General features: G+C 41.1%; 1 protein-coding gene across 3 annotated transcripts in view; it reads left to right on the top strand.

Annotated features, from left to right (window-relative positions):
• Positions 1-26,896, top strand: part of TXNDC11 (thioredoxin domain containing 11) — a 67,268-nt gene that overhangs the window by 681 nt on the left and 39,691 nt on the right. The window contains exons 2-6 of one of the 3 annotated variants that reach the window (XM_081256610.1): positions 64-167; positions 7,473-7,689; positions 11,585-11,682; positions 15,147-15,276; positions 26,241-26,334. In XM_081256610.1, coding sequence (XP_081112736.1) covers positions 64-167; positions 7,473-7,689; positions 11,585-11,682; positions 15,147-15,276; positions 26,241-26,334 — 643 coding nt within the window. Of the gene's footprint in view, positions 1-63; positions 168-7,472; positions 7,690-11,584; positions 11,683-15,146; positions 15,277-26,240; positions 26,335-26,896 lie in introns of those variants that run through there. The other 2 variants (XM_081256608.1, XM_081256609.1) reach the window with 2 other exon arrangements.

Raw genomic sequence — 26,896 nt, forward strand, 5'->3', positions numbered from 1 at the left:
CACCTGTCACTTCTGCCCAGGCTGCAGGACCCTCATCACCCATTTTATTTCCCTTATGCCTAGGCTAGGCGTAGACAACCTTTAGCGTCCCACATGTTGAGAATTCATGCACTCATCGATATAGCGATTATTTATCCGCACCTCTTGTGTGCGGAGCGCTCATCCAGGTGAGCGATGAAGATAATAAGTCCCTGTTCTCCATTCCAGGGGGTGGTACAGACAGTAAATAAGAAAACTTAATATAATTTTAAAGAGCTTCAGTAAGTGCTGTGCAGGGAATAGAAGCGAAGAGGGTGGGGCAGAAAGGCCTTCCTAAGGGAGCTGGATAGAAAACGCACCCACGAAGGGGAAGGGGCCAGCATTGGGGAGATCTGGGGGAAGCGTCCAGGGGAGAGGAAAGAGCAAGTGCAAAGGTCCTTTGACCTGAGGCTGGACAAGGCTGGTGTTTTCCTGGAACTGGAAGGAGGGCCTGAGTAGGCTGGAGTGTAGTGAGCAGGAAGAGTGAAAGTTAATGTCTCTCTTTGGGAAAGTACACAAATAGAAAATTTACTTTACATTTCAGGAGTGCTTTTGGGCTCCCAAATCCACAGTGTATCTCCTGGGACTCCAATTTATACATCTGTGGTGCCACTGACTGGCGTATTGGCCACGAGGAAGATTTCAACTTGGAACATTTTTATTGAGTCTGTTAAAGACAATATGTGGCTCCTGTTGTCAAAGAGATGTCAAAGGATTGGGGATTGTAGTAGAAAGTACAAATTATAATGACTGTCATTGAGCATTTGCTATGTGCCAGGTGCTATACTACCAGCGGGGTTTCTCAGCCTTGGTACTGTTGATATCTTGAGTCAGATAATCCTTGTTGTGGCGGGCTGTCCTGTACATTATGGGATGTTTAGCGGCATCCCTGGCCTCTGCCTACTACATGCCAGTACCTACTGCCTGCCCCTACCCCTCCACCCCAGTGTGACAACCAGAAGTGTCTCCAGACAATACCAAATGCCCTTTGGGGAACAGAATCGCCTGTTTGAGAACTACAGATTACATGAATGCATTTAATTCACTTAACACATGATCTGAGAGCCTAATATGGATCACTTAAGTCTCAATCCAGTAAAGTCTGGATATACATACTCTTACCCGTCCAATTTACACACGAAGGAGTGGAGCTTTGGTCGTGATGCAAAACTTGCCCCAAATCACATCCACCTAATAAGTGGCTGAACCGGAATTTGAATCCTTTATTGTCAGCAATTAGTCTCTTTACCTGGTTCTTTATCACGTCCTGCACAAGGAAATTAGACAAAGTATTTTACAAGGTAGAATATTGCAAGGTGGTATTTGGATTCAAATTAGGAGGAGAGGTTTTCTCTCCTGCAAGGGTTGGGGGGCTTACTTGCATCACTTTGTCCATCTATAGTAATAACGTGCGGTGTTTGAGAGAACAGGGCTTAATAGATATGAAAGTGCTTTGAGATTTCAGGAAGATGGAAGAGTGTAAATCCAATTACTAGAGCAGACTGAGCAAGGTCCCCACCTGCTTCAGGCAAGGAGAGTGAACCAGTGAACAGGCTGCTTGCCTGTCCAGCTTCTTTGTGTGCCACTGGCAAATTTCACAGTCTTTTAATAGACTCAGATTGATTTTTTTAGAGTCTCCTTTGATGGAATGGTGTCATGATACTACTTTATCGCTCTACAACTGACTCTAACATTTCTGCCACTCTTTTCCTATTTTACTTTTAAGATCTTTGTGTTAATGAGGACAGAGGCTTAAAGGAGAGTAGAATTTTTTTAAATTAATTTTTATTAATAGCTCCAGGTCTGAAATAGGTGACAGCCCTCTTCACTGTCTTGTTGCTTAGCTGAGTTCAAATCAGATAACATTAAGAAAAGGTTGATTTAGGGTTGAAACACTATGAATAATTGTGCATTTCTGGGAACTTAAATCTCTGTGCTACCTGCTTTTCTATGCATTGAATCTCCATGACTTCATCCTCACTTTCCTTTTACCCTGATTTGTGGGTGTGTTTTTTTGTGGGGGAAAAAAATTGTGAGAGTGTGTTCGTGTGTTTGTCTCTATTATCTCTATATGTATTTTGCTTTATATATTCATTTTGCTTTATTTCGTTTTGTAAGCTCAAAGCTGCTTCAGATCCTTTGGGAGGAAGTGTAGAGTATGAGTCTCATACAAAAATTGGGAGTTGCAAGAGGCCTTCCTTGTTTGCAGCCAACTCTTGAGTTTTTGGTGCCTGAGATTTACACTTCAAAGCTGCAGGAAATCTTTGATCTAGGTGTAGTTTCTTAAAAACGAGAGCAAATTTAGGAGTTAAATGGAAACTCGTGAATGTTTCTGTTGGGGCAGAGGCATATGTTTCTCTGCCCTGGTTAATGTTTGCTTTTTGACGGGCCATGGGTTTATCTGGCTCATTTACTTGAGGAGCTGCTCTGAACATGCAGAGCAACAGTACTAAGTTGATGATTATCCTCTGTTTGACTGTCACAGACCTACATTTTCCCTCAGATTGCGTATTTAACTTTTAAGACGAAATTTGAATAGTAGAAAAATAATACCTCCAAAGAGGAGCATTTTTTACTTGCTGAGAAATGTGTCACTTATTCGCTGCAAGACCTCCCTCCCCTCTGCATGACTGTCTTCTTGTCACTCAGGTCTTAGCTTAAAAGATACCACCCTGGGCTTCCCTGGTGGCGCAGTGGTTATCTGCCTGCCAATGCAGGGAACACGGGTTCGAGCCCTGATCTGGGAAGATCCCACATGCCGCGGAGCACCTGGCCCGTGAGCCACAGCTACTGAGCCTGTGCGTCTGGAGCCTGTGCTCCGCAACAAGAGAGGCCACAACAGTGAGAGGCCCGTGCACCGCGATGAAGAGTGGCCCCTGCTCGCCGCAACTAGAGAAAGCCCTCGCACAGAAACGAAGACCCAACACAGCCAAAAAAATAAATAAATAAATTTATAAAAAAAGATACCACCCTGCCCACCACCCCATTGAGGAGCTTCCAGGTCTCCTGTCTCATCACTGTGTTAAATTCTCCACAGAACATGATCATTTTGTGTGGTTTTATGTTTGTTTACACGTTTGGTTGTTTGCCTGTCTCCCTTGAGAAAAGAAGCCCCTTGAGAACGTGTGCTTCCTCCTATAGCCTTGGTTCCTGTAGAGCAGTGCCTGAAGCACAGTAGCATTTGCTTACTGAACTTTTTTTTTTTTGAATTATTGTGTAAGTGACTGTTTTTCAGGTTATGAAGATATTTTACATAGACAGATCTCCCTGATTGCAGAGTTAAAATGTTAGTGTGAGTGCATAAATAGGAGATTTGCATTTAATAGCAACCTTTAACAGCATTGCTTTGTGATGTTAATAATTTTTGGTTAAAATGGGGAAGCAATATATTTAAAACTGTCTTAACTCAGGAAGCTGACACCTTCTAGATGTAGAGAAGTGGGTGGACTCTTTTCCTCAAACTAAGTGACCCAAGGCTTTTAGAGTAGCTTAGGTCTTGGGTATTTGTGTGATTTCTCTTTCGATTCTAAATATCTGGCTGTCTGCTGTGTATCTCAGAGCTAGCAGCACATTCCTTCCTGCTCCTCCTTCTTTCTACTTTGCTGTGTTCTGAGAAACCAGATTATCAAGTTCATTTGCACACGTGTAAAGTTAGAACACAATTAGGTGTTCCTTAGAATCACCCCTAGTAAGGCAAATGGACCTTCTGACATTTTTTAAAATAAATAAATGTATTTATTTATTTACTTATTTTTGGCTGCGTTGGGTCTGTGTTGCTGCGCGTGGGCTTTCTTTAGTTGTGGCTAGCGGGGGCTACTCTTCTTTGCAGTGCGGTGGCTTCTCTTGTTGCAGAGCACAGGCTCTAGGTGCGTGGGCTTCAGTAGTTGTGGCACGCGGGCTCAGTAGTTGTGGCTCGTGGGCTCCAGAGCGCAGGCTCAGTAGTTGTGGCTCACGGGCTTAGTTGCTCCATGGCATGTGGGATCTTCCTGGACCAGGGCTCAAACCCATGTCCCCTGCATTGGCAGGCGGATTCTTAACCACTGCACCACCAGGGAAGTCCCTGACTTTTTTTTTTTTTAAATAAGCAAAGCAAACTAATTTATTATCTCCTTCACAATCTGTATTAACAGAATGTATTTTCATACCTTCATAAAGAAACATTACAGCTCTATGTCTCTTTATACAGAAGATAAGGATTACAGATATCTAAAACCCTCAAGCTTGCCACCAGGATTGAATAAAAATAATTCATGGTCAAATGTTTTTGAAAAATACAGATGATAAAGCATTTCTTATCAGCAAATGGTTTAGCAAATGTTGCCTGGCATTTCTTTTATTCATAAGAAATAGACCATTCAGGGCATTTCCAGTGAACACTATATATGTGCCAGGTACTTTAGTAGAACCTGGGCTCTCTGGAACTTTGCGCTGCAAGCCGGCTTCCTCTAGTTGCGGCAAGCGGGGGGCGTCCCTGACATTTTCATTCTTTTAGATTGTTCTTAATAATATAATATACGTCTGTATGGATTTATGTTTAATTTGCTTTCACATAGGTTCAGGTAAGGTGTAGGATAGGTTTGTTCATTTCACAAATTACTGAACTTCAGAGTACTGGGAACTCAGTGAGGATGTAACAGTGAAAAAGGGAGCCAGGATCCTTGCCCTCATGGAGTTAATAAACAGGTAAAATAAGTAAGTTACAGATTATGGTGAGGGCTATGAAAGCAACTTCTCAGCGGGAAGCTGAGATAAAAAAATTTGAGAGCCGCCTGCTTCTGGTAGACTCATCAGAGCAATCCTCACCAAGGAGGTGACACACCAGCAAAGCTTTTTGCTAATCAACTTCATTGTAGTATAATTTACATTCAGTAAAATTCACACATTTTACATGTATAGGTCCATGACTTTTGGCAAATGTAACCACCTCCATTCTCTTAGTCAAGATATAGAACATTTCCTTGTCCCCAGAAAATTTCCTCACTACCCCTCTGCAGTTAGCCTTCCTGCCCCACTCCCAGCTCTAGACAACCACTGATGTGATTCATTTCATTATTGGTTTTGCCTGTTTTGGAATTTCATATAAATGCACTCGTATGTATTCTTTAGTGCCTGACTTCTTTCATTCGTTATAATTATTTTGAAACTCATCCAGTTATAGTGTGTATCAGGTTTTTTTTTATTGCTGAGTTAACATTTAATTGTAAGAATACACCCCAGTTTATTTATCCTTTCACCTAGTGAGTTACTACAGCTTTTTTATGCTTACTATTTATGTGGTTTATTTTTTCCCATCCTTATGTCTTTATGTTCAAAATGCTTTTAGATGGCATATGGTTGGGTTTTGCTTCATTATCCAACCTGGCAATCTCTTCCTCTTAATTGGGTGGTTTAGTCCTTTCATATTTAATGTAATTATTGATATGGTTGGGTTTATGTCTACCTTCTGGCTATTTGTTTTCCATTTGTACCTTCTGGTTTTTGTTCTTTTCTTGGTCCTTTTCTGCATTTTTTTCCCCCCTGCACCTTGGGGCCTGCGGGATCTTAGTCCCCCAACCAGGGACTGAACCTAGGCCCTCAGCAGTGAAAGCACAGAGTCCCAACCACTGGACTGCCAGGGAATTACCTCTTTTGGGTTAATTGAATATTTTTTAGCGTTCCATTTTTATTTTCTCTATTGGTTTCTTAGCTAAGCTGCTTTAATGGTTTTATACTATTTTAATGCAGATATGTGGACAGCTCAAGGCATTTACTAGGACTCTTTAACTTGGTGGGATACAGCTTGAGCCGAGACCTTTTTGTCTTGATGGGGATATAGTGGCAGCTCTGTGACTTCTGACTACTTGTTTAGTTTTATTTTCTTTCTCCTCCTGACCTTCTGGGAATCTCAAATACGTACTTAGGAAACCTGTTTTCCAGTAAAATGGGCTGTTGCTTTGTTATTCATCTTTATTAACCTTCGGATCATGACATATATCTGGAGAAATCTACATTATTATTTAATTATTACTTTTGCCTGAGTGCCCTACAGGCCAACTCCAGCCAATAAACTTAATGTGAGTTGATTGTAAGCATTTCCCATGCCTATTAGTGGTGCCACATGTGCTCCCTCCCCTTATTTCTGAGTGACTCACAGGTGGCTCTGAAACCCTGGAGATCAGTGGCTTTTGTGGAGAGCAAGGCTGCAGAGAGATAAGGATGGAGTCTTTTGGGTGGGGGAGGAAAGGATCTGGATTATTCAGAGTCACCGTTCTCAACTCTTCCTGGTGGTCTAGTGGTTAGGATTTGGCGCTCTCTCAAAGACACCCTTCTCTTCTGCTCTCCACTGCCCTCCCACCCCATACCTGGGCAGACATTGTTAAGAATCGTTTTTGTGGACTTCCCTGGTGGCGCAGTGGTTAAGAATCCGTCTGCCAATGCAGGGGACATGGGTTCAAGCCCTGGTCCGGGAAGATCCCACATGCCGCGGAGCAACTAAGCCCATGTGCCACAACTGCTGAGCCCGCGTGCCACAACTACTGAAACCTGCGAGCCTAGAGCCTGTGCTCCGCAACAAGAGGAGCCACCGCAATGAGAAGCCCGCTCATCACAAAGAAGAGTAGCTCCCGCTCACCACCACTAGAGAAAGCCCGCGCACAGCAATGAAGACCCAATGCAGCCAAAAATAAATAAAATAAATTTTTAAAAAATCGTTTTTGTGGGCTTCCCTGGTGGCGCAGTGGTTGAGAGTCCGCCTGCCGATGCAGGGGACACGGGTTCGTGCCCTGGTCTGGGAAGATCCCACATGCCGCGGAGCGGCTGGGCCCGTGGGCTGCTGAGCCTGCGCGTCCGGAGCCTGTGCTGCGCAACGGGAGAGGCCACAACAGTGAGAGGCCCGCGTACCACACACACACAAAAAAATCGTTTTTGTTATTTATTTATTTATGTTTTTAAATTTTTGGCTGCGTTGGGTCTTCGTTGCTGTGTGCGGGCTTTCTCTGGTGACAGCAAGCGGGGGCTACTCTTTGTTGTGGTGCGCGGGCTTCTCATTGCTGTGGCTTTTCTTGTTGCGGAGCACAGGCTCTGGGCGCGCAGGATCAGTAGTGTGGCTCGTGGGCTCTAGAGTGCAGGCTCAGTAGTTGTGGTGCATGGGCTTAGTCGCTCCGAGGCATGGTATCTTCTCGGTCCAGCGATCAAATGTGTGTCCCCTGCATTGGCAGGCGGATTCTTAACCACTGCACCACCGGGGAAGTCCAAGAATCGTTTTAACGTGTTATTCATATCTTGCATTCTCTCAGCCAAATGTTGCCTTAACTTAGCACAAAATATTGCTTTTATACTCCAGGACAGTGTTTTGGGAACTCCATTTTCTTTTTCAAAAGAAGACTTTTCTTTTAAGCTTCATTCTTCTTCCACACAGAGCTGTTGTTAGAAGAAGATAAATTAAACAATCTTGTTTGTGTTTGCTCTTTTTTTAGTCGAGCAAAAGATGTGATAATTCCAGCAAAGCCACCTGTCAGCTTTTTCTCCTCGAGGTCTCCGGTTCTTGACCTCTTCCAGGGGCAGCTGGACTACGCAGAGCACATTCGCCAGGATTCGGAGGTGGTGCTCCTGTTCTTCTACGCTCCGTGGTGTGGACAGTCCATCGCCGCCAGGGCAGAAATTGAACAAGTAGCGAGTCAGCTTTCAGACCAGGTAATGCTGACATTCAGCCTGAGAATCAAATGACCTTCAGTTCCTGTGCAGGGCTGGTTATCCCCATAGAGACACGTTACCCAGATGGCTGATTTTGCCAGGGTGACGGCAGGAGCCTTACTTCGTAAATTGTAAAGCCTTCTATAAAGAAATAGAATTTCTGACTGTGATGGTCATAGTTGGTCAGAGGCAGGAGAGGGAGGAGATTCTGCAATTCCTTGTGATGCAGGCCAGTGCTTATCTCAGGGTGCCATGCTGTTTGGCTTTGGTGGGAAGACTGAAAATCCTCATTGAATATACATTTGATATTTGCTGATTAGTTATTTTATGTAAGGAATTTATGTATCATGAGTACAGTCTAACTAGGCAGACCTTTTTTTTTTTTTTTGGTATGCGGGCCTCTCACTGTTGTGGCCTCTCCCGTTGCGGAGCACAGGCTCCAGACGCACAGGCCCAGCGGCCATGGCCCACGGGCCCAGCCGCTCCGCGGCATATGGGATCCCCCCGGACCGGGGCACGAACCCGTATCCCCTGCATCGGCAGGCGGACTCTCAACCACTGCGCCACCAGGGAGGCCCTAGGCAGACCTTTTAAATCCCGGGACCAGAACTATGTTCAACAAATATTTAATGAATGCCACCTTTGTGTTAGATAAGAGGGATATATAGGCAATTGATATATATGCCTTCGGTCTGGCAGTGGTTTTTAATCCAGTGGATCCCCGTTGTCCTTATGTATGTATTTTATGATGTCCCTTTTTTGTCCTCAAAAGGAATTCATAGATGATAAAACTTCCCTATACATATTTCAAAATAGCCAATCTAATGTGCTAATTGTAACACAAAGATGGAGGAAAAAGAAAAATGGTGTATAATTAAATCACATGTTGTTTCAGTATGTAAGTGCTATACCTTTATGTAGAACCACTGTGAATGGGACAGTTACAAATGCAGGCCCATAAAAGTAGGATGTGTTCACAACTTAGGTGCCATGAGGGCATTGCTCTCAGTGATTTGATTTTTCTAAATGGTGAACAGCTCTTGGTAAAGTTCTGAACCAAACAAAGTACTTTCTGCCTTCAATTAAACAGAAGTTGTCTTCCAAGAAATTCAGTGAACACAAAAGCCACGCTTTGGATTCACATATAAAATGGAGTTAGGTTCTGAGCTTGAATAATAACAAACAGGTTTCCCTCAATATTAGTACTTGGCAGGACATTTAATACTGCTCTGGGTGATGTGGATGACTATTCCCTGTGCAGAGCAGTTTTGAACATTGCAGGATATGTACCACAGCCTCTGCCCGCTGCATGCCCTATAGCTCCTCCAGTCATTGCAACCAGCAGAAAAGCATCCCGCAGATTTCTAAGAGGCTGCTGCTGACACCCACTGATCTGGGGTAACTTGTGGTGCAGCTGAGTTCCAGAAGTTCATTTGGAACTCTCAGTTGGTTTTTCTTAGAAACAATGTTATAAATGGTGGCTAGGCTTCCTGCCCAGCCTGCCAAAGCCTTTTTAACTGTTTTATATCCCTGAATGTGTACCAAGTACTATTTAAATAGAACTCTTCATTCCCTATAACATTGATTCTGAGGGGGTTGTGATTTTGTGTTCCAGCTTTGGACCCATGGAATTGATCTATTCCTTGTCTTCCCTTTACCCCCCTCTGTCACCCCCCTTAAAAATGGCTGATAGTAACTAAGCCAGCACTTGCAGGGAGGAAAGGACTCTAAGGGAGCACCGGGAGGCAAGCTTAAAGGAAATCACCACTTTGTCAGTCATTCCCCAAGTTTTCTGAATTTAGAGAACTTGGGGAAAAGGGGAGAATCTGTTGTATTTTAGGGTAAGTGTCAATTACTTGTTATCTTACTGTCAGTCTAGGGAATATGTCCTTCAGAGTGACTATAGGGATGGTGTGCTGGTGTGCAGGCCCATGCTGTTCCTCAGGACAGCCCTGCAAGCTGATGCTGGTAGCCTGGTTCCTCTGAAACAGGACCTCAGGTTTAGAGGGCAGAGTGGTTTGTTAAAGGTCATGGGACAAGTGGTAGAGGTTACAGTGCCGTCCACAACTGATGGGCTCTGCTTTTTTCAAAAAATTTTTTCAGCTTCTTCTAAATTGAGAGCTTATTGTTCTATGTTCTCAGTAGGGAAAAGAACTGGGTTCATTTTTAGAAACAGGCAAAAATTTTTTGTGCCACATTTCTTAATAAAATTAGCATACACGGTAGATTGTGCCCTATTTTTGAGATGTCAACCTTAGTAAAGATATTGTTGCTCTTCTTTCTAATAGATAGACTATAATAGGAGCTCTTGAGAGTTTCCACTAAGTTTTGAGCAATATTGCTATCTAAATATAAGGCATCTGAAAGTGACTTTTCAATATTTTATTATAAAAAATTTTAAATATATAGCAAAGGTGACATATACCTGCCACTTAAATTCTATCACCATTTTTTTTTTTTTTTTTTTTGCGGTAGGCGGGCCTCTCACCGTCGTGGCCTCTCCCCTTTCGGAGCACAGGCTCCGGACGCGCAGGCTCAGCGGCCATGGCTCACGGGCCCAGCCGCTCCGCGGCATGTGGGATCCTCCCAGACCGGGGCACGAACCCGTGTCCCCTGCATCGGCAGGCGGACTCCCAACCACTGCGCCACCAGGGAAGCCCTCTATCACCATTTTATTACACTTGTTTTATCATGTGTTTATTTATCTTACCATCCCTCTAATCAGTGGTTCTCAACTAGAGGCAGTTTTGTCTCTCAGAGGACCTTTGGGACTGTGGAGAGGTCTTTGGTTGTCACTACTTGAGGGGGATGCTACTGGTATCTAATGGGTAGAAGCCAGGGATCCTATACCATGCTGCATCCAGTGTGTGGAAGAGCCTCCCCTCACCCCACCCCCAACAAAAACAAACATAACATCAACAAAAAACCCTGTAACAATTCAAGCCCAAAGTGTCAGTAGTAGCAAAGGTGAGACACTCTGCTACAATCTAACTGTTAATCCATCTTATTTTGGGTACATTTCAAAGTAAATTGTGGACATTGGGATACTCCTCCTTAAATACTTTAGCATTTACCTATAAATACATACTTAATCCATATTTTGCTATCTAATGGTACATTTTAGGGCATAGCTCTAGTCATCTATTATCTTTATTCATTTTTAATATAGTTATTAAAAATGGTCCTTTGAAATTTGTGATATTTCATCTGTAGGTAAGATTTTTTTCCTTCTCAGATGCTCAGTTTGACTAACAAAAGACACATCCTACTACTGAGTTTTAGTGTAACCATGCTTAGAAAAAGTTTGTTGGTGGGGCTTCCCTGGTGGCGCAGTGGTTAAGAATCTGCCTGCTAACGCAGGGGACATGGGTTCGAGCTCTGGTCTGGGAGGATCCCACATGCCGCGGAGCAACTAGGCCCGTGAGCCACAACTACTGAGCCTGTGCGTCTGGAGCCTGTGCTCTGCAAGAAGAGAGGCCGCGATAGTGAGAGGCCCGCGCGCGGCGATGAAGAGTGGCCCCCACTTGCCACAACTAGAGAAAGCCCTCGTACGGAAACGAAGACCCAACACAGCAAAAATAAATAAATAAATTATATATTTAAAAAAAAAAAAAAAAAAAGTTTGTTGGTGTCATTCACTTCAGAATTTGAAGCAAATCATTCTCCTCTTGGGCCAGACTCCAAAATATTCAGAGTCCTAGCTGGACACTGTGGACAGGTGTCTTTCTTTGTCCTTGTCGTGGTAAATGATGACCTCCTTTGAACACTCAAAACAATTTTTTTAATACTTTCTGTTTCAGAGAGGAATTGTTCCATTTCTATAATTTTATCTTTTAAATCTTGGCAATTTTTCAGTTGCTGTTTATAGTTATTTGAAACCTTCTTTGGCTTGCAGGTGTTGTTTGTCGCAGTTAACTGTTGGTGGAATCAGGGGAAATGCAGAAAACAGAAACACTTCTTTTATTTTCCTGTAATATATCTGTATCATCGGAGGTAAGAACTTTCAAGTAGAGTTTCTAATTCCAATTAAGTTTATCAGTTTCAAAGTGAATTTTGTTATATTCACTGTAGAAAATTGAGAAAATACAGATAAGCAAAAATAAGTAAATAAAAGTATCTGTGATTTTATTAGCCATTCATAATCACTGTGTGTTTTGATTTATATCCTCCTGTGAGTATACATGTCCACCCCCCCTTTTTTAATTAAAAAATGGGATCATGTAGTAATATTATCTCTTCAACTGCTTTTTCTTTATTTTGTGAACACTTTTTCATGTCATTACATATTTGATAGCATTGTTTTTATTATACCAGTTACTCCATTGTGTGGCTGAACATTTCAAATGTTTGAAAAGTATTTTATGGTATAAAATATACAGACGTCCTTATCCCATTACCTGGCAGCATAGCATAGTTAAGAGTGTATCTAACATCTTTTCAAATTGGGAAGAAAAAGACTACAAATCCGCAATCCTATAATCTATCATTCTGAAATCCAGAGAGCTTTTAAAACCTGAAAGACTTCCATGAACTTTGTCCCCAAATGCATTCATCTGGCCTGAAGTACCAAGAGGCCACCTATAGTCTTTATACCACATCAGGTGCCACTGTACTCATTTTGCTGCAAAAATACTGGTGTTTCATTTTGGAGAACTGCCCAGACCTTGCTGTGGGTGTTATGTCTAAAATCTGACTTGAAGGATTTTGGAGACAGGAGATGGGATTTTGGACTCTGTGTAGTATAATTGGCTTGAAGTTTGTTACTGCTTGTAATTGGCTTGAAGTTTGTTACTGCTTGTAATTGGCTTGAAGTTTGTTACTGTAAAATGGTTTAAGAAGAGTTCACCAGTAAGAGCTTTACTTTGTTAGGCTTTATTTCCTCCCTCTAAAATTCCTGGGCCTTAATCAATTGGGATTTATTACAGACATCAACAGACCATCATTTGTGGATTATCTGTCATCTTTCAGCTCACTCCCATGTCTCTAACATAAACTTTGTTTGGAACAGAGTGTTGTTTCTCAGGAGCTATTAAATAGTACTTGGGCAAAAACACGCTTTCCTACCCTATCTCCACCCTCAAATTTTCCTCTGGGTATAAGAACAGTTTCTCAGAGTGACTTTCTGATGTTTACTTTTTTTTGTTTTCCTTAAAGGTAAGTATAAGGTGTTAATACTTGAAGGATCTCAAAGTCAGTGCTGTGTAATGGGCGATAAGCTTCCCCTGGAGAGATCCCTGCATTTCTTTGTTTCGAAATAGGAAATAGGGCACAGATGGCTAGCAGGGAGTGTAGGTCGTGCAACTGTATGTAACCAGGCCAGCTGCCCAGAGGTAGACTTAACTTGATGTGACATTAAAATAACAAAGAGTTCCCTTGAATTGAGTACAAATGTCATTTTGGGATACGTGGGTGTGTAACATTGTCTTACACTATTTGTTTTCTTAGTTTTCTAGAAAGATTGGAAGGACATGAAAGGAACTTTAGAAATACTTAGTCCAACCGTCTCATTTTACACATGAGGAATTTGAGGCTGGTACTTGCCTTGAAGTTCTTGCCCCTCATCTTTGCCCGTTAAACTTTTACTTGTTTAAGTCAGTTTAGACCCATTAATACCCGTTTCAATATCTACCATTCCCGATGTTCCAAAAATAGAAGAAAGTGCTAAGGCACAGAGATACCCAAAAGGTAGCCTTTTCATAGTCTATTTAAGAATCTTCAAGTCCTCTGTTTTATACATACACATATGAATGAATGTGTTCCTTCAACTAAACTCTCCTGTGAGGATTTGGTAGTCTTGAGGTTCTTTTAACTAATGGTGGTTGCAAATATGGCCCTTGAGTCTCATCACTGGACAGACCACTGCTGTTTGTGTGTGTTCTTGCTGCTACTGTTTGTGTAATGGCTTAACTAGTAGTAGCTGCTTACAGAAATTAACAGGCTTTTCTGTTTTGTGAAAGTAGATTCCATTTTTTGGCTTGTATTGATGCCAGTTACAAAGGCAGTTTACAAAAGGCTCTGAAGCAGGGAGTAGTTTTCTCAAAACACTGTGCAAAGTTCAGCTGCCCTAGGTCAGCTTGTCCTAAGGCAATGGCTACAGTGTGTTGGCAAAACGTGTCCTACATCCTGCATCCTGGGATCGTCTCATTATGAGTCACTGGGACCCTTGTAATACGGTACCGGGGAACCTCAGCAGAGTCTGTTTGCTTGAGTAACGAGGTTTCCAGATCACTTGCCTCCTTTTTGCTCAACAAAATGAGTTACCAGATAATTTTTTTGATTTCTTCCTTTAAATTAAAAATTGGTGGTGGTTGATGGGGTTGGTGGTGGTAGTAATTTTAAAACTTGAATTAGTTAACAAATGAGTTGTAGTAAGTCTTGAATTGACAGAATTGTTCACCCAGTCTCTCAGCTGTGCATGTAAAACGCTATTTTTACTTTTTTCATGCTAATATTCCTCTGTCTGGTATCATATTCTGCAGTGCACACTGAAGAATTGTGTTTATCTCATCACATTATATGTGTGTTAATTTCTGTAACCATATATTATAGTTATGTGATCACCATTTATACATTTCTTTACTGTGCTCTATTGTTGCTATTAATGGTAAGCTTAATGTCAATTTCTATTTAGAGAGAAGAATGGTTATGGAATTGGTGAATTTCACCATACTCCCTCACCCCCACCACATATCATCCAATTATATTTGAGCAATGTCTCTTTTGTGCAAGATTGAAGAAAGCCATGTGAGGATTCGGATTAGTTTAGGATAATGAATGTTGGAAGCATTGCTTAGCAATACTAAATCAAATTCCTGTGCATTCCCAAGCACAACTGGAGGAGAGAATAAGGAAGATCGTTTGTATAAGTCCCTGATTTCATACCTTCATATAATTTTTTGTTGTTGTAATAAACCTTTAAATAGGTTTAAGTTTCATTTAGTGATCCTTTGTGTAAGTGCATCTAAGAATATTTAATAACTACTTTTTAGTAGGCCAAGGACCAACTGCTCAACTTGTTCCTTATTTTGGAGTGACTTGGAAAGTCTGCCCCTACGTCCCCCCCACCCCCAATTGAATTGTGTAGTTAAGATCCTGGAATCCTTTGGCATTTGGTCAGTTTCCAGGGTCGCCTGTCTGTTTTGTTTTGTTTTTTAAAGAAATATTGTGAGAATTAATTTTTTTCAGAGACTAGAATGAATGTTCTTTGCTCTGAAATTCAGTTTGCAGAATTACGCTCATATAAAAAAGTAACGGCCACTTGTACCCCCCCTTACATAAAATGCTTGTTCTTAATTGGCCCTCCAGTTACCTCCTGAGACAAGGGAGGCTACTTACATATGAAACAGTTGGGATCCTAAAGCAAGACTTTTTCATTTTGTGATGTTGATGATTTCAGGTATATATTACAGGTTTAATGCGTGGTGTATTATTTTTAATTTTTATTTTTTTGGCACTAGTTTTGGACCAATCGAATACAAAGGCCCCATGAGTGCTGTTTACATTGAGAAGTTTGTCCGCCGTGTGATGAAACCACTTCTCTACATCCCATCTCAATCAGAATTACTAGATTTTCTCTCAAACTATGAGGTACCTATCTTTCCTATCTTCTCCCATTCCCCCAGGCTTCACTGAGTTGCATTGGATTGTTTATATTAGAAGAGTCTTTATACCTCCTGATTTGTAGCAATTAAAAGATCACATTAGAGATAAGCCCCAATTAAATGCTTTTTGAGATACTTGATTATAGGGATAGTTTGGCCAAGTGAGTTTTTAGAGAGTAAAATACTTGCAAAACCTTGTCCATTTTTTATTCAGGAATTTTTAACAAACTTTCAGTTTGTCTCACAATTAAGTTAGAGTATGTAAAAATTAACTTATAATTTATATGCAGCTACAGATTTCTAAAAATTTTATCTGTTGCTTACAGCATTTTACTCAGATCTCTGGTTTTTCTTGTCAGTTGTAGTTTAGCTTTAAAACAAAACAAAACTAGGAATATGTTCCTTTCTGTTTTATTAAGTGCATAACAATTTCAAGGTTCATTAACAGAAAGTTTCCTAACATGGCTTCTCTACTGCTTTCCCATTGCCAGTCAACCCCTGATGGATTATTTTGGTAGGATCCTCAGTGCATGTTCAGGACAGCTTATTGAGAGGCCAGTATAAAGCTTAAAACAATCTCAGTAAATTATAAAAATAGTTCCACAAAATAATTCATTGGATCAAGTGTAAAATCATACTGGGGCACAAGTAAAAATGATACTTAGCTACAACAAAATCAAGACCATAAGTACCTGACAGAGATAAAAACCATATGAATCCATACCTCAGTAATTCAGATTTTAGGAATTGTCACTCGGTTGAAGTTTACCTTTTGCACTATGTATATTTTATGTAGGTAGGATGTGAATTTCTTTCCCTAGAACATCATTTACAGCTTTTTTCAGTTATGTTAGGAACACTTTGTGTTAACTATTAGCAGATTCTCTAAGCAGCAGTGTTACTATCTAGTTATTCTGCTTGTAGTTCTCAGATGTGCATTAGGGTGAATGCTTCCTGACTCTTATGTGGATAAAGGGTGGGTTTCCGTGCCCCTCATGGGCTTGCTCCCGTTTTGCCTGGGAGGCTCTTGGGCAGGAGCTATAGTAGGAGGCAGGGCGCCTGGGCCTAGTCCCTTTGGCAGCACTAACTGGGTCTGTGACTTGGGGCAGGTCACTCATCTGTCAGGCGTCAGGGCCTGGGAACAGGGTTTTCTTGAGATTCCTTTTAACTTTTAGGTGCAATCATTGCGTGATGTGGGTTTTCACATAGATTTGCACCAGATGACAAGCAGTCACTGGAGGTGGTCCAGCAAAATGGTGAAGAATCAGGACTTGGACAGACTTGAATCCAAACTCATCTCCACCTTATTAGCTGTGTGGCCTCCGGCTAGTATTATACTTAACCTCTTTATGCCTACATTTCCTCATCTGTAAAACAGGGATGAGATTTAAAAAAAGAAGGAAATGCCTGCTAGAATGTAGTCCTAATAAATGAAAATTTATCAGGAAAATGACATTGTGGGGCTTCCCTGGTGGCGCAGTGGTTGGGAGTCCGCCTGCCCGTGCGGGGGGCGCGGGTTCGTGCCCCGGTCTGGGAGGGTCCCGCGTGCTGCGGAGCGGCTGGGCCCGTGAGCCGTGGCCGCTGGGCCTGTGCGTCCGGAGCCTGTGCTCTGCAGCGGGGAAGGCCACAGCGGTGGGGGGCCCGCGTGCCGCAGAAAAAAAAAAAAAAAAAAAAAAAAAAGACATTGTGGAAAAATCCTGGATATTTAGCACTACCGAGAGAGCTCAAAATGTGCACAACACCTGCCGGAATTCCCAGCTTACATTGATATAAACACCTTTTGTTTGTTTTGTAATTAGATGATAAAAAATGACCTTTAAGGGCCAAGAGTTCTTCCTTCAGCTTAGCTTCTGTTGGGACTTTTATAGAACACCATGCCCAGATTGGTACCCTCTGTTTTCTTCTTTAAATTTTCAGTCAGTGTCTCCTAAAAAATAAAGAAATGGGAGAAGAGCTGTGGAACATCAAATAGCATACAGCATGTACTTACCCTACACCAAAAGAGTGTGGAAAAAATTGAGATTGTTTAGCCTTAAAAGAGCACAGAGAGGTGGCTTTATTATTATATCCAGCTCTATCAGAGATTTGTATCCAGAGAGTTCTGAGCCAGTTCTTAGCAGAGGTCATGTGATAAGACGGACTCAGCTAGCACTCTGGACGCTTGGGTTTTAGCCCTGACAGAAATCTGTGATTTCTGCATTTTATGCAGATTTCTCACCTCTGAAATAGGGGAGTTGGCTCAGATAATCCCTCCTGACTGCTGGCTTTGGTGAAGTTTAGAGGCTGGAAAGAGGCAGACAGAAGAAGGTTCATCATTTGTGGTTGGGAAAGTATTTTTGACACAATGCCTTTGAGCATCTGTGTCAGAGATCTTTCTACTCCTTTTTTATTTATTGCCTCTAAGATGTTTGTAGTGCCTTTGTAGTTGGATCTGCAGGGGAGACAAGTGCATGGTTATGACTGAGCAGCCAGGATGATTCCTGACCTTGAGCCTCTGCATTCTTTGCACCTGCTTTCCAGCAGCACTTTCAGAGATTATGCTCCAAGTCTGACATTGAGTCCACACGACATTACTCAAGGTTGTTTTTTGGCAGCCCACTTAATTAGAAGATGTACAGCAATGATGAGACTGCCTTTAAGATGAGACCCAAGAGAGTGCTGCCAAGCTGGGACGCTGTATAGCTTCTGTCAGCCTTTCAAGTGCCTCCCGAAAGCTGTAGATGGCTTTTATCGTGTTAGAATCATCTTTGCTGGGCTTCTTTTCACGGAGATGAAATAGTTGGGTTGACAAGAGGCAGTATTTGATTAATTGTGAAAGAACTCGGGAGTCAAGCCCAGCATGGTTTCAAATGTGAAGCCATTTATCTTGTGAAACATACCAAATACTGCCTAGGAAGAAGTGATGTCAATTTCATTTACTCTCTGTAAGATAACATAAAGACAAAATTCAAGATCCAGAAATGAAACTACTGTCATGGTTTTTGATAGTTGAATAAATAGGAAAGGTAAAGGAATTTTGGGAGGCCCCACTCTGGAGCATAATATACTTTTAGACATTCCTCTAAGTTAAGGTTTCTCAGCCTCAGCATTATTGACATTTGGAATCAGATAATTCTGTGTTGTCGGGGGCTGTCCTGTGCTTTGCAGGATGTTTAGCAGCGTCCTTGGCCTCCACCTACTAGTTACCAGTAGCATCCCCCTCTTACTTGTGACAACCAAAAATATCCAGGTGTTGTCAGATGTCCCTTAGGGGGGCAAAATCACCTCAATTGAGAGCCACTGCTCTCAATTATTGTTTCCCCAAATAAGGCCTTAAGGATGCCCTACAGGTCCTAGCATAAACACGTTTTTTCATGTAGCACACAGAATGCCACACTCTAATTGTTGCAAGTTTATCTGCCTATAACAGTTATCAGTATAAAGAAGATGAAAATTAAGCAGTGCCTTAACTAGAAAATTCTGGAGTGTTACCTGTGGGGAGCTAGAGCCAGGAGTGAGTTATGTTGTCATCAATAGATGTCCCTGATATTCAACTTTCTACTCAAATTGTTTGTCTGTACCATAATCCCCCCCCCTAAAAAGTATGCATCCTAAACGTGTTAAGGGTATTGATGATATTTAAAGAAGTCTTAGTATGAAAGATACTTGTTTTGATCAAGAGCCTTGTCTCCTAATTTATATTTTTTATATAGAGTTCAATATCAAATGTGTTAAATTTAGGTATACCAAAATTGGGCTGAAATAATTATTTAATGTTTCTGTGGCACTTCTAAGGTTTGTTAGGATGGCTTTGTTTTTTGCTTCTATCTCTAGATGTGTTTGTGACGTCTTATAGGAGTGCATTTGATAATTTCCCCCTCATTTTAAAAAAACACATTGATTATTCATAAGTTTGTCTCTAATCCAGATATTTGTGAACAGTTTGGATCATCATAAGATTGTGTAGTTAGGGTTTATTACTTGGGAAGTGATGATACCCTGAAATTAACAACTTCCTATATTGACATAAACTTTTATTATACGTATACTGAACTCTATTCACATATGCTTCTATTGCTATTATAAAGAGGAATGCTCTAATTCTAGCTTGGTTTAAATTTTTATAAGTCCTACAGATGAATCCTTTTAAAAGCCTGTTTCAGATGATTTGATAATGAATTACCTAGAAGAGTAGAAGTTTTTAACCAATGGAAAATATTTTATTTGACTTAGATATCTCAAACTTACCCAAATCAGATTGCGCATCATTCTCCATATTTTTATGTTTATAAAATATGACACTGAAACTAGATGCAATTTTTTTTTAAAATTTATTTGGCTGCATCGGGTCTTAGTTGCGGCACGTGGGATCTTCCTTACAGCATGCGGGATCTTTCATTGCGGCGCACGGGCTCTTTGTTGTGGTGCACAGGTTTCTCTCTAGTTGTGGCGCGGGGGCTCTAGAGTGAGCGGGCTCAGTAGTTCTGGTGCACAGGCTCTCTAGTTGTGGCACACAGACTTAGTTGCCCCTCAGCAGGTGGGATCTTAGTTCCCTCAGATGTAATTTTTAGGAAAACAATTTTGCCTTTAATTTATTGAACATTGTAGAAAGACATTAAAAGAGTGACTGTTACAAATACTTGATTCTGTAGATTCCAAAATACTTTAGACATTATTAGCAAACAAAAAATGAGTAGACTATGCATTGGTAAGTGCCCTTCAGTTTTCAAGTGCTTTTACTTCTAATCTTCCCAACAGCCATGTGAGATAGATGGAAATTGTAGATCCTTTCAACAGATTAAGAAGATAAGGTATAGACTGGGTGTGATGTACCCTAAGTGGAGACTGGACTGTAGCCTAGGTCTTCTGGCTCCCAGAATTCTTCCTTGTATACAAAGGAATGTTTAAGGTCTCTGACTTGAAACTTCACTATGTATCTAGAGGTTAAAACTTTGAATATTTAATTATTTAATGTCATTTTTGAATCTTCCTTTTTCATGAAAGAAAAATTTTGAAAGTCAGCTTCTTAACTTGACTGTAACTTTTTTTTTTTTTTTCGGTACGTGGGCCTCTCACTGTTGTGGCCTCTCCCGTTGCGGAGCACAGGCTTCGGACGCACAGGCTCAGCGGCCATGGCTCATGGGCCCAGCCGCTCCGCGGCATGTGGGATCTTCCCAGACCGGGACATGAACCCGTGTCCCCTGCATCGGCAGGCGGACTCTCAGCCACTGCGCCACCAGGGAAGCTCTTGATTGTAACTTTTTTCCTTCATCTTTAGGAATGGTTCTAAGAATAATTAGCGATAAAGGATGGGCCATGGCTATTGACTTACTGTTAGCAGTAGAGTTTTACAATTTCCTGTTATTAATTGGGTCATTAGCATTTATTCTGCAGAACTGGGAGTGTTCTATGTATGATAATCACAGTATTGAGGCTGGGTAAAGTCCAGAATTTTCTTCCCAGATATGCACTAAAATCATACCTGCCTTATAAATAATGAATGTAGCTAAAACTAAGTGGACTTTCTGGCGGACACCACAGAGGGAGATCAGGAACTTTAAATCATCTTGTTGCAAACCATGTTAAGAAATTCTGCTTTCTTCATTTACTCCAGTTGTAGAATTCCTCTTCCTTGAAAGTTCTTCATGCATATTTAAGATACAGACAGGCCAATTTAATTTATTACTTGTGGACAACATAGGCAGACATAACCCAGTGTCATTTTTATTTTGGATAGACATTAAGTTGATTGGAAAGGGAATAGGACCAAATATGGTAATGTCACTTTCACAGTCACAGTTTTAGGGCTCATTTGTTGGTATTTTTTAGACACATTTTTCTTCTACATCAATAATACTTTCTTTTTTATATTTTAAAGAATGTGACAGAATTATCTGATTTGTACCTTATAATCTACCCACCAAATGCCAACAGTATTATTTAGAACTCATATATCTGTAGCCAAAATATTTTTGAAATCTTTTCATGAATTTCTATGATTTATCTATTTAAGAGCAGTGATTTAGCACACATCCATTCATCTGTTCTTAGCAGCTTTGGTAAACCAAGTTGTTTTAAGTGAGGTAGGAGAAGACTTGGGAATTGTTTGGAGGGAGAAGCAGGGCATTGGGTAAATTGCCAGGTGACAGAAACCTGAGCACTTTGGAGAAAAACCTAGTAGACTGCCTGGTGCCTGCTGTTATCCTGTTGTTTGTTAGTAAAAGTGTTGTTTGTACCCTGAATGTTGCACACATAACTTCATACTGTTTCTGTTAACTCATAGTTCTATACGACTGTGAATTAAGTAGCTTTAAATTTTCTAAGTGTGAGTTAACGTTAATGCAGAAATATTTCAATTGCCATTGAGGAAAAAAACACACCGAGGTACAAAACACACCGAGGTAACTATTCTCTTGGCCACTAGAGGGCATGTACACCGTCTGCTGAAATTTATGCCATACCGCAAATGGTGCTCACTTAGGAAAATAAATATTTTATGCCGATGAGGATGTGCTGGCCTCCTATAAATAGCCTATTTCCAGCCTCCTCATTATAGGAGGTACTGAATATACTGTACATCATTAAATGGAGTTGAAACACACAAACTGGGTCAAGTTATAATCTGGTACTCATGTTTTGTTCTTCACTAAATTGTAAACTCGGTGAGGAGGAGCTTAGTCTTATTTATCTTTTTTATCCCCATTCAGTCTTTAACAAATGTTTATTTTGTGCCTGCTTTGTGCCAGGCACTGTCTGAGCTGCAAATGTAGTGATGAACAAGCGAGAGCTTCTGTTTCATGGAGTTAAAATATGGAGATAGGGGACTTTCCTGGCAGTCCAGCGGTTAAGACTCCGCACTTCCAATGCAGGGGGCACAGGCTTGATCCCGGTCGGGGAACTAAGATCCCACGTGCTGCTCAGTGCGCCAAAAAAAAAAAAATGTGGAGATAGACAACAAACAGGAAAATAAATAAACAAGATGTAGGGGGATGAGTAGTATCCCCCCAAAATTTGTGTCCACCCAGAAGCTCAGAATGTGGCCTTATTTGGAAATAGGGTCTGTACAGATGTCATTAGTTAAGGATCTCAAGATGAAATCATCCTGGATCTAGAATGGGTCCTAAATCCACAGGGAAGAAGGCCCTGTGAACATGAAGGCAGGGACCAGAGCGATGCAGCCTTAAGCCAAGGAATGCCTGGAGCCACCAAAAGCTAGGAAAGGGGCAAGGAAGGATTCTTCCCTAGAGCCTCCAGAGAGAGCACAGTCCTGCTGCCAACTTGATTTGGGGCTGCTAGCCTCCAGAACTGTGAGAATAAATTTCTGTTGTTTTAAGCCACCAAGTTTGTGATAATTTGTTATGGCGGCCCTAGGAAACAACATACAAGGTAATATTAGGTAATAAGTGCTACAAAGAGAAATAAAGACAGGTGATAAGATAGATAGGAGGGCAGGGAGGGTGGGCATAACTATTTTAGAAGACAGAGAAGACCTCTCTGAGGCAATTTGAACAGATACTTAGAGTGAAGCCTGTGTGCTATGATCCATCCCTGTGGAAATTTGGGGAAAGCGCTCCAGGAAGCAGGAGCAGTAAGTGCAAAGGTCCTGAGGGAGGAACAGGATGGGGGGGCCAGAGCAGAGAGGCGAGTGGTAGGAGATGAGGGCGCAGAGGTGTCTTGTGACTGACTGTGGTGTGTCCTGATTACACCTTTGATTAATTGGGCAAATGAAGGAAAGAGGAATGCTGGCAGTTAGGTTCCTGTGGCTGTTCTGTTCACCTGGCAGCCGTCCAGGCATTTGGGAGGGACTGATGGAAACACTGCAGCTGGAACCTGAGGTTGGACCATCTTTACATGTTGGTGAGCATCAGAGTGAGGAGGGACAGCCTGCGTGCCAGCAGGCTTCCGCTCCAACCTCAGCCCAGGGTCAGGCTGGCTCACGTGCTTGGCCCGCTCATCTGAAAGAGAACCTCAGAAGTAAGAGGCAGGGGGGCCAAGGTGTCTGCTGTGAACCAGCCCCTGGGTGTATTTGCAACCCAGCAAACAAGGGGTGTAGACCTATGTGAATATGCATGTGTTTTGTTCCCCAAACTTCCCTTTTTCCAGATTTAAGAAAGAACTATGGAGGAAACTCTGAAATGTGTAATCATTTCTCAAATACAGCTTCGCCTGGAGAGACACTGAAACTTTGGGGAAATGATTGCAAAATTTATTTTACCTAAAGCGTAACCAGAGCCAGTTTAATAACTTTTAAATGATAATTTGCAATAGAAATAAACAGATAACTATCACTTCACTTTATTTCCTCTTTTTATTATTTTGAAATGTTAATTTTAAGTTATATCCTTAAACATGCCACTTTTCAAAATTTAATACAGACTCACAGTATTGTGAATATTTGAAAAATGGTACCTAAAATATACTTTGCCTGTTTCTTGTGTTTTATTTTATATATATATATTTTTTAAATTAATTAATTAATTTATTTTTGGCTGCATTGGGTCTTTGTTGTTGCATGCGGGCTTGGACTTTCTCTAGTCGAGGAGAGTAAGGGCTACTCTTCGTTGTGGTGCGCGGGCTTCTCATTGCGGTGGTTTATCTTGTTGCGGAGCACGGACTCTAGGCGTGCGGGCTTCAGTAGCTGCGGCTCGTGGGCTGTAGAGCACGGGCTCAGTAGTTGTGGCACATGGGCTTAGTTGCTCCGCAAATGTGGGATCTTCCCAGGCCAGGGTTCGAACCCGTGTCCCCTGAATTGGCAGGTGGATTCTTAACCACTGCGCCACCCGGGAAGCCCGTCTTGTTTTTCAAAGAGCTAGTATTTTATAATTTATACAACCTTTAATCCTCTCATATAGTTTCTAATCTTATGATCTTCATTTCTTTGGCAATGAAAAGTAAAAATAATTTTACTTATGAGGTTGTTTGTATTGTTTGTGGAATTTCTTTGGTCAAACTACTTGGAAATTTTAGTACCAGGTCTTCTGAGGATACAGGCTCTTTCATCGAAGCTATGTAACCCCTTGGAAAACTGTAGCAGTGGTGCCATCAACAAGAATAAACCCTTACACTGTAGAAAGGTCCGTAAAGGACCCCTGCAAATGGTCTAACCTTTATTCATTTTTAAATGTTTAATCTGGGTTTCTCATGAAGACTCGGAATTCACATCAGTTTTACTTCCATTAATGTGTATTTACATAAACATATGTAGTTGCATACATGCATGTAGAGAGATACATGTTTATGGCCATATGTCTCCTCCTGTGAAGCCACCTGAGATAACATGATGGGAGAAGAGGTTGAAACTCACCTCATTTAATTATTAGCCATGAAACATTTCTTAATATTTAGAACCAATTTATTCCATTTGGTTTTGGTTTAGGAGATTGGTCAGAATTGAAAGAAACTATTGAGTCTATTTTCTTTCTGTTACTTTTCATTTTTATCTTCTATCCAGTATTAACTAAGTGACTAAAATTTCTGAAGATCTTGTCTTCCTTTGTTCATGGTAGAAAGGCTTATACACCATCATAGCCTGGGTTTGAAACCTTAAGAACCCAAACACTGTGTAATTCTACATTGAGCCAATCAATTCTGGATCAGCTTGTTGAAAACATTTTAAGGAGTTTAGCAAAAGAAAATCCTGTTTCAATGACTACTTTCTGATTTCCTCAGTTGTTTGAGAAATCAGTTATTTGCTAGATTTTTTTAGACGTTAAGATTAAACATTCTATTTCAGTTTCTACCAGAGTGAAAACCAATTGATCTATTTAAAATGGAATCTTACTAGAATTAACAGGTGATTTAGATTTGAAAGATAGTATGTTCCACTACAATCAGATATTTCCCCTTTTATACAACATACCGATTTTAAACTTTACCAACAGGTTAAATTTCTGTTTTACTTTTTGGATTTGACTTTGTCCCAATGATCAAATCAGCTCCAAAATTATTTATTAAAAACATAGTGCTGTGTGTTTTAGGGCTAGAAAGGACCCTTTACATTTGCCAAGTGCTTTATAGTTCCTCAAGCTCATTCTTCTCAGTAACCCCATGATGAATGGTCCCTATTTGCCAGATGAGGAAACTGAGCTTCACACTGAAGCATTCACTCAAGATCATTTAACTGTCAGACTTGAGCTTAGGTCTTCTGACTCCAAGCCCAGCACTCTTTCCTCAAGGATCTCACAGTTGGGCTTTTTAAACATATAGAACAAACCCAGACAGAACGAGTGCCCACAAGGCCTTCTAAGAAGGAAGAAATTATTCTGCACAAGAAGGCAGAATGTGTCTGGTGGGGACAGTTAATTGGTTTGCAGAATGGTGGGGTATTCTGTGCTAAGCTTAGAGAAATGGAATGAGCAGGTGGAAATTGGGGTGGAGGAGCGAGAGGGCTCTCAGCAGACTGACCTGACAAGAGAGGAGGGGTGCCATTGTGGAATGCTGGGTTCTGCGTGTGGTGGGGAAGAAGGAGCCCCTCAAAGGATGACCTTGAGCACCAGTGGAGCCAGTCAGAGGTAGCCTGATTTCCAGTAAGTGTGAAGGTGTGTTTGGAGTGAGGCGGGGAAGAGGTTGAGGAAGAAATGTAAGAAAGGTTACAGATCATTGACCTAGTTTGCCTGGAGTTGCTAAACAAAAGCAAGTGAGTGCTTGAACTTGACAGTGAGGTTTCAAACCAAGGATGTAGGAGAACTGTCCACAGCGGGTGGAAGGACCTGCTTAGGAGGTTTCAGCTCTGAATTGCCTCTGTAAGAGCTGCTGCCACGTCATCGCTTGCCCTGTTTGTTGTCTAAATGAAGGGAAATGTCAGCCCTAACTGGCAACTTTTTTCAAAGGCTTATTAGGCTTTTTAAAAAATGAAATGCAACAAATTGCAGTTGTTAAATTATAATGGCATGTCTTTCTTGTTTTGAAATATTTCCCTTTACGCAGTGACCAATGATACCCCAGGCACCTAATTCTGCTCTTGTTCTGCAGCCTGGAGTACTCGGGTACTTTGAGTTCAGTGGCTCACCCCAGCCTCCTGGTTATTTGACCTTCTTCACTTCAGCATTACATTCATTAAAGAAAGGTAAACATGATTCATATTAAGTCATTAGTACTTTAACAGAAATGTTTGTATATTGACATTTTCTGTTGCATATGTTATCTTTATGATTATATATTTTAGTTTTCTTGATTCTTTTTCTCTGTATTTGTGTTAAATAATTACATTATTTTATGGTGCACTGGCAAATAAAATTTTGTGCTATTTCAAGTATAGTCTCTTAAATGTTTAGAGACTTATTTTTTTAAATGTAGCTTGATCTCACAGCGTCTGCAATGATACATTTTGCACTTCAGATTTTATTGTATCATAATCTCTTTTTTTGTGTGGCGTTACAAATTTTGGTCAGAGTTTTCGGTGGTTGTGTCGTCAGTCAGTTGGATGTATCATAATTTAGGAATACATTTTCTTCAAGAAGTATTTCTATAAGGATGAAAGTCATGTCACATTGCAGGATAAGCCTACTGCCAGGTTCACTATTCTCAAATCCATATATATTTTTTTACTTAGCTAAATCATGTATTATTTGAGTGTCCTACTTTTTAAATTAAACATTTTTCATGTTGCCCATTTTTTCGTGTTGCTC

Source organism: Mesoplodon bidens (assembly GCF_964165515.1).
Source record: "Mesoplodon bidens genome assembly, chromosome: 15".
Lineage (NCBI taxonomy): Eukaryota > Metazoa > Chordata > Mammalia > Artiodactyla > Ziphiidae > Mesoplodon > Mesoplodon bidens.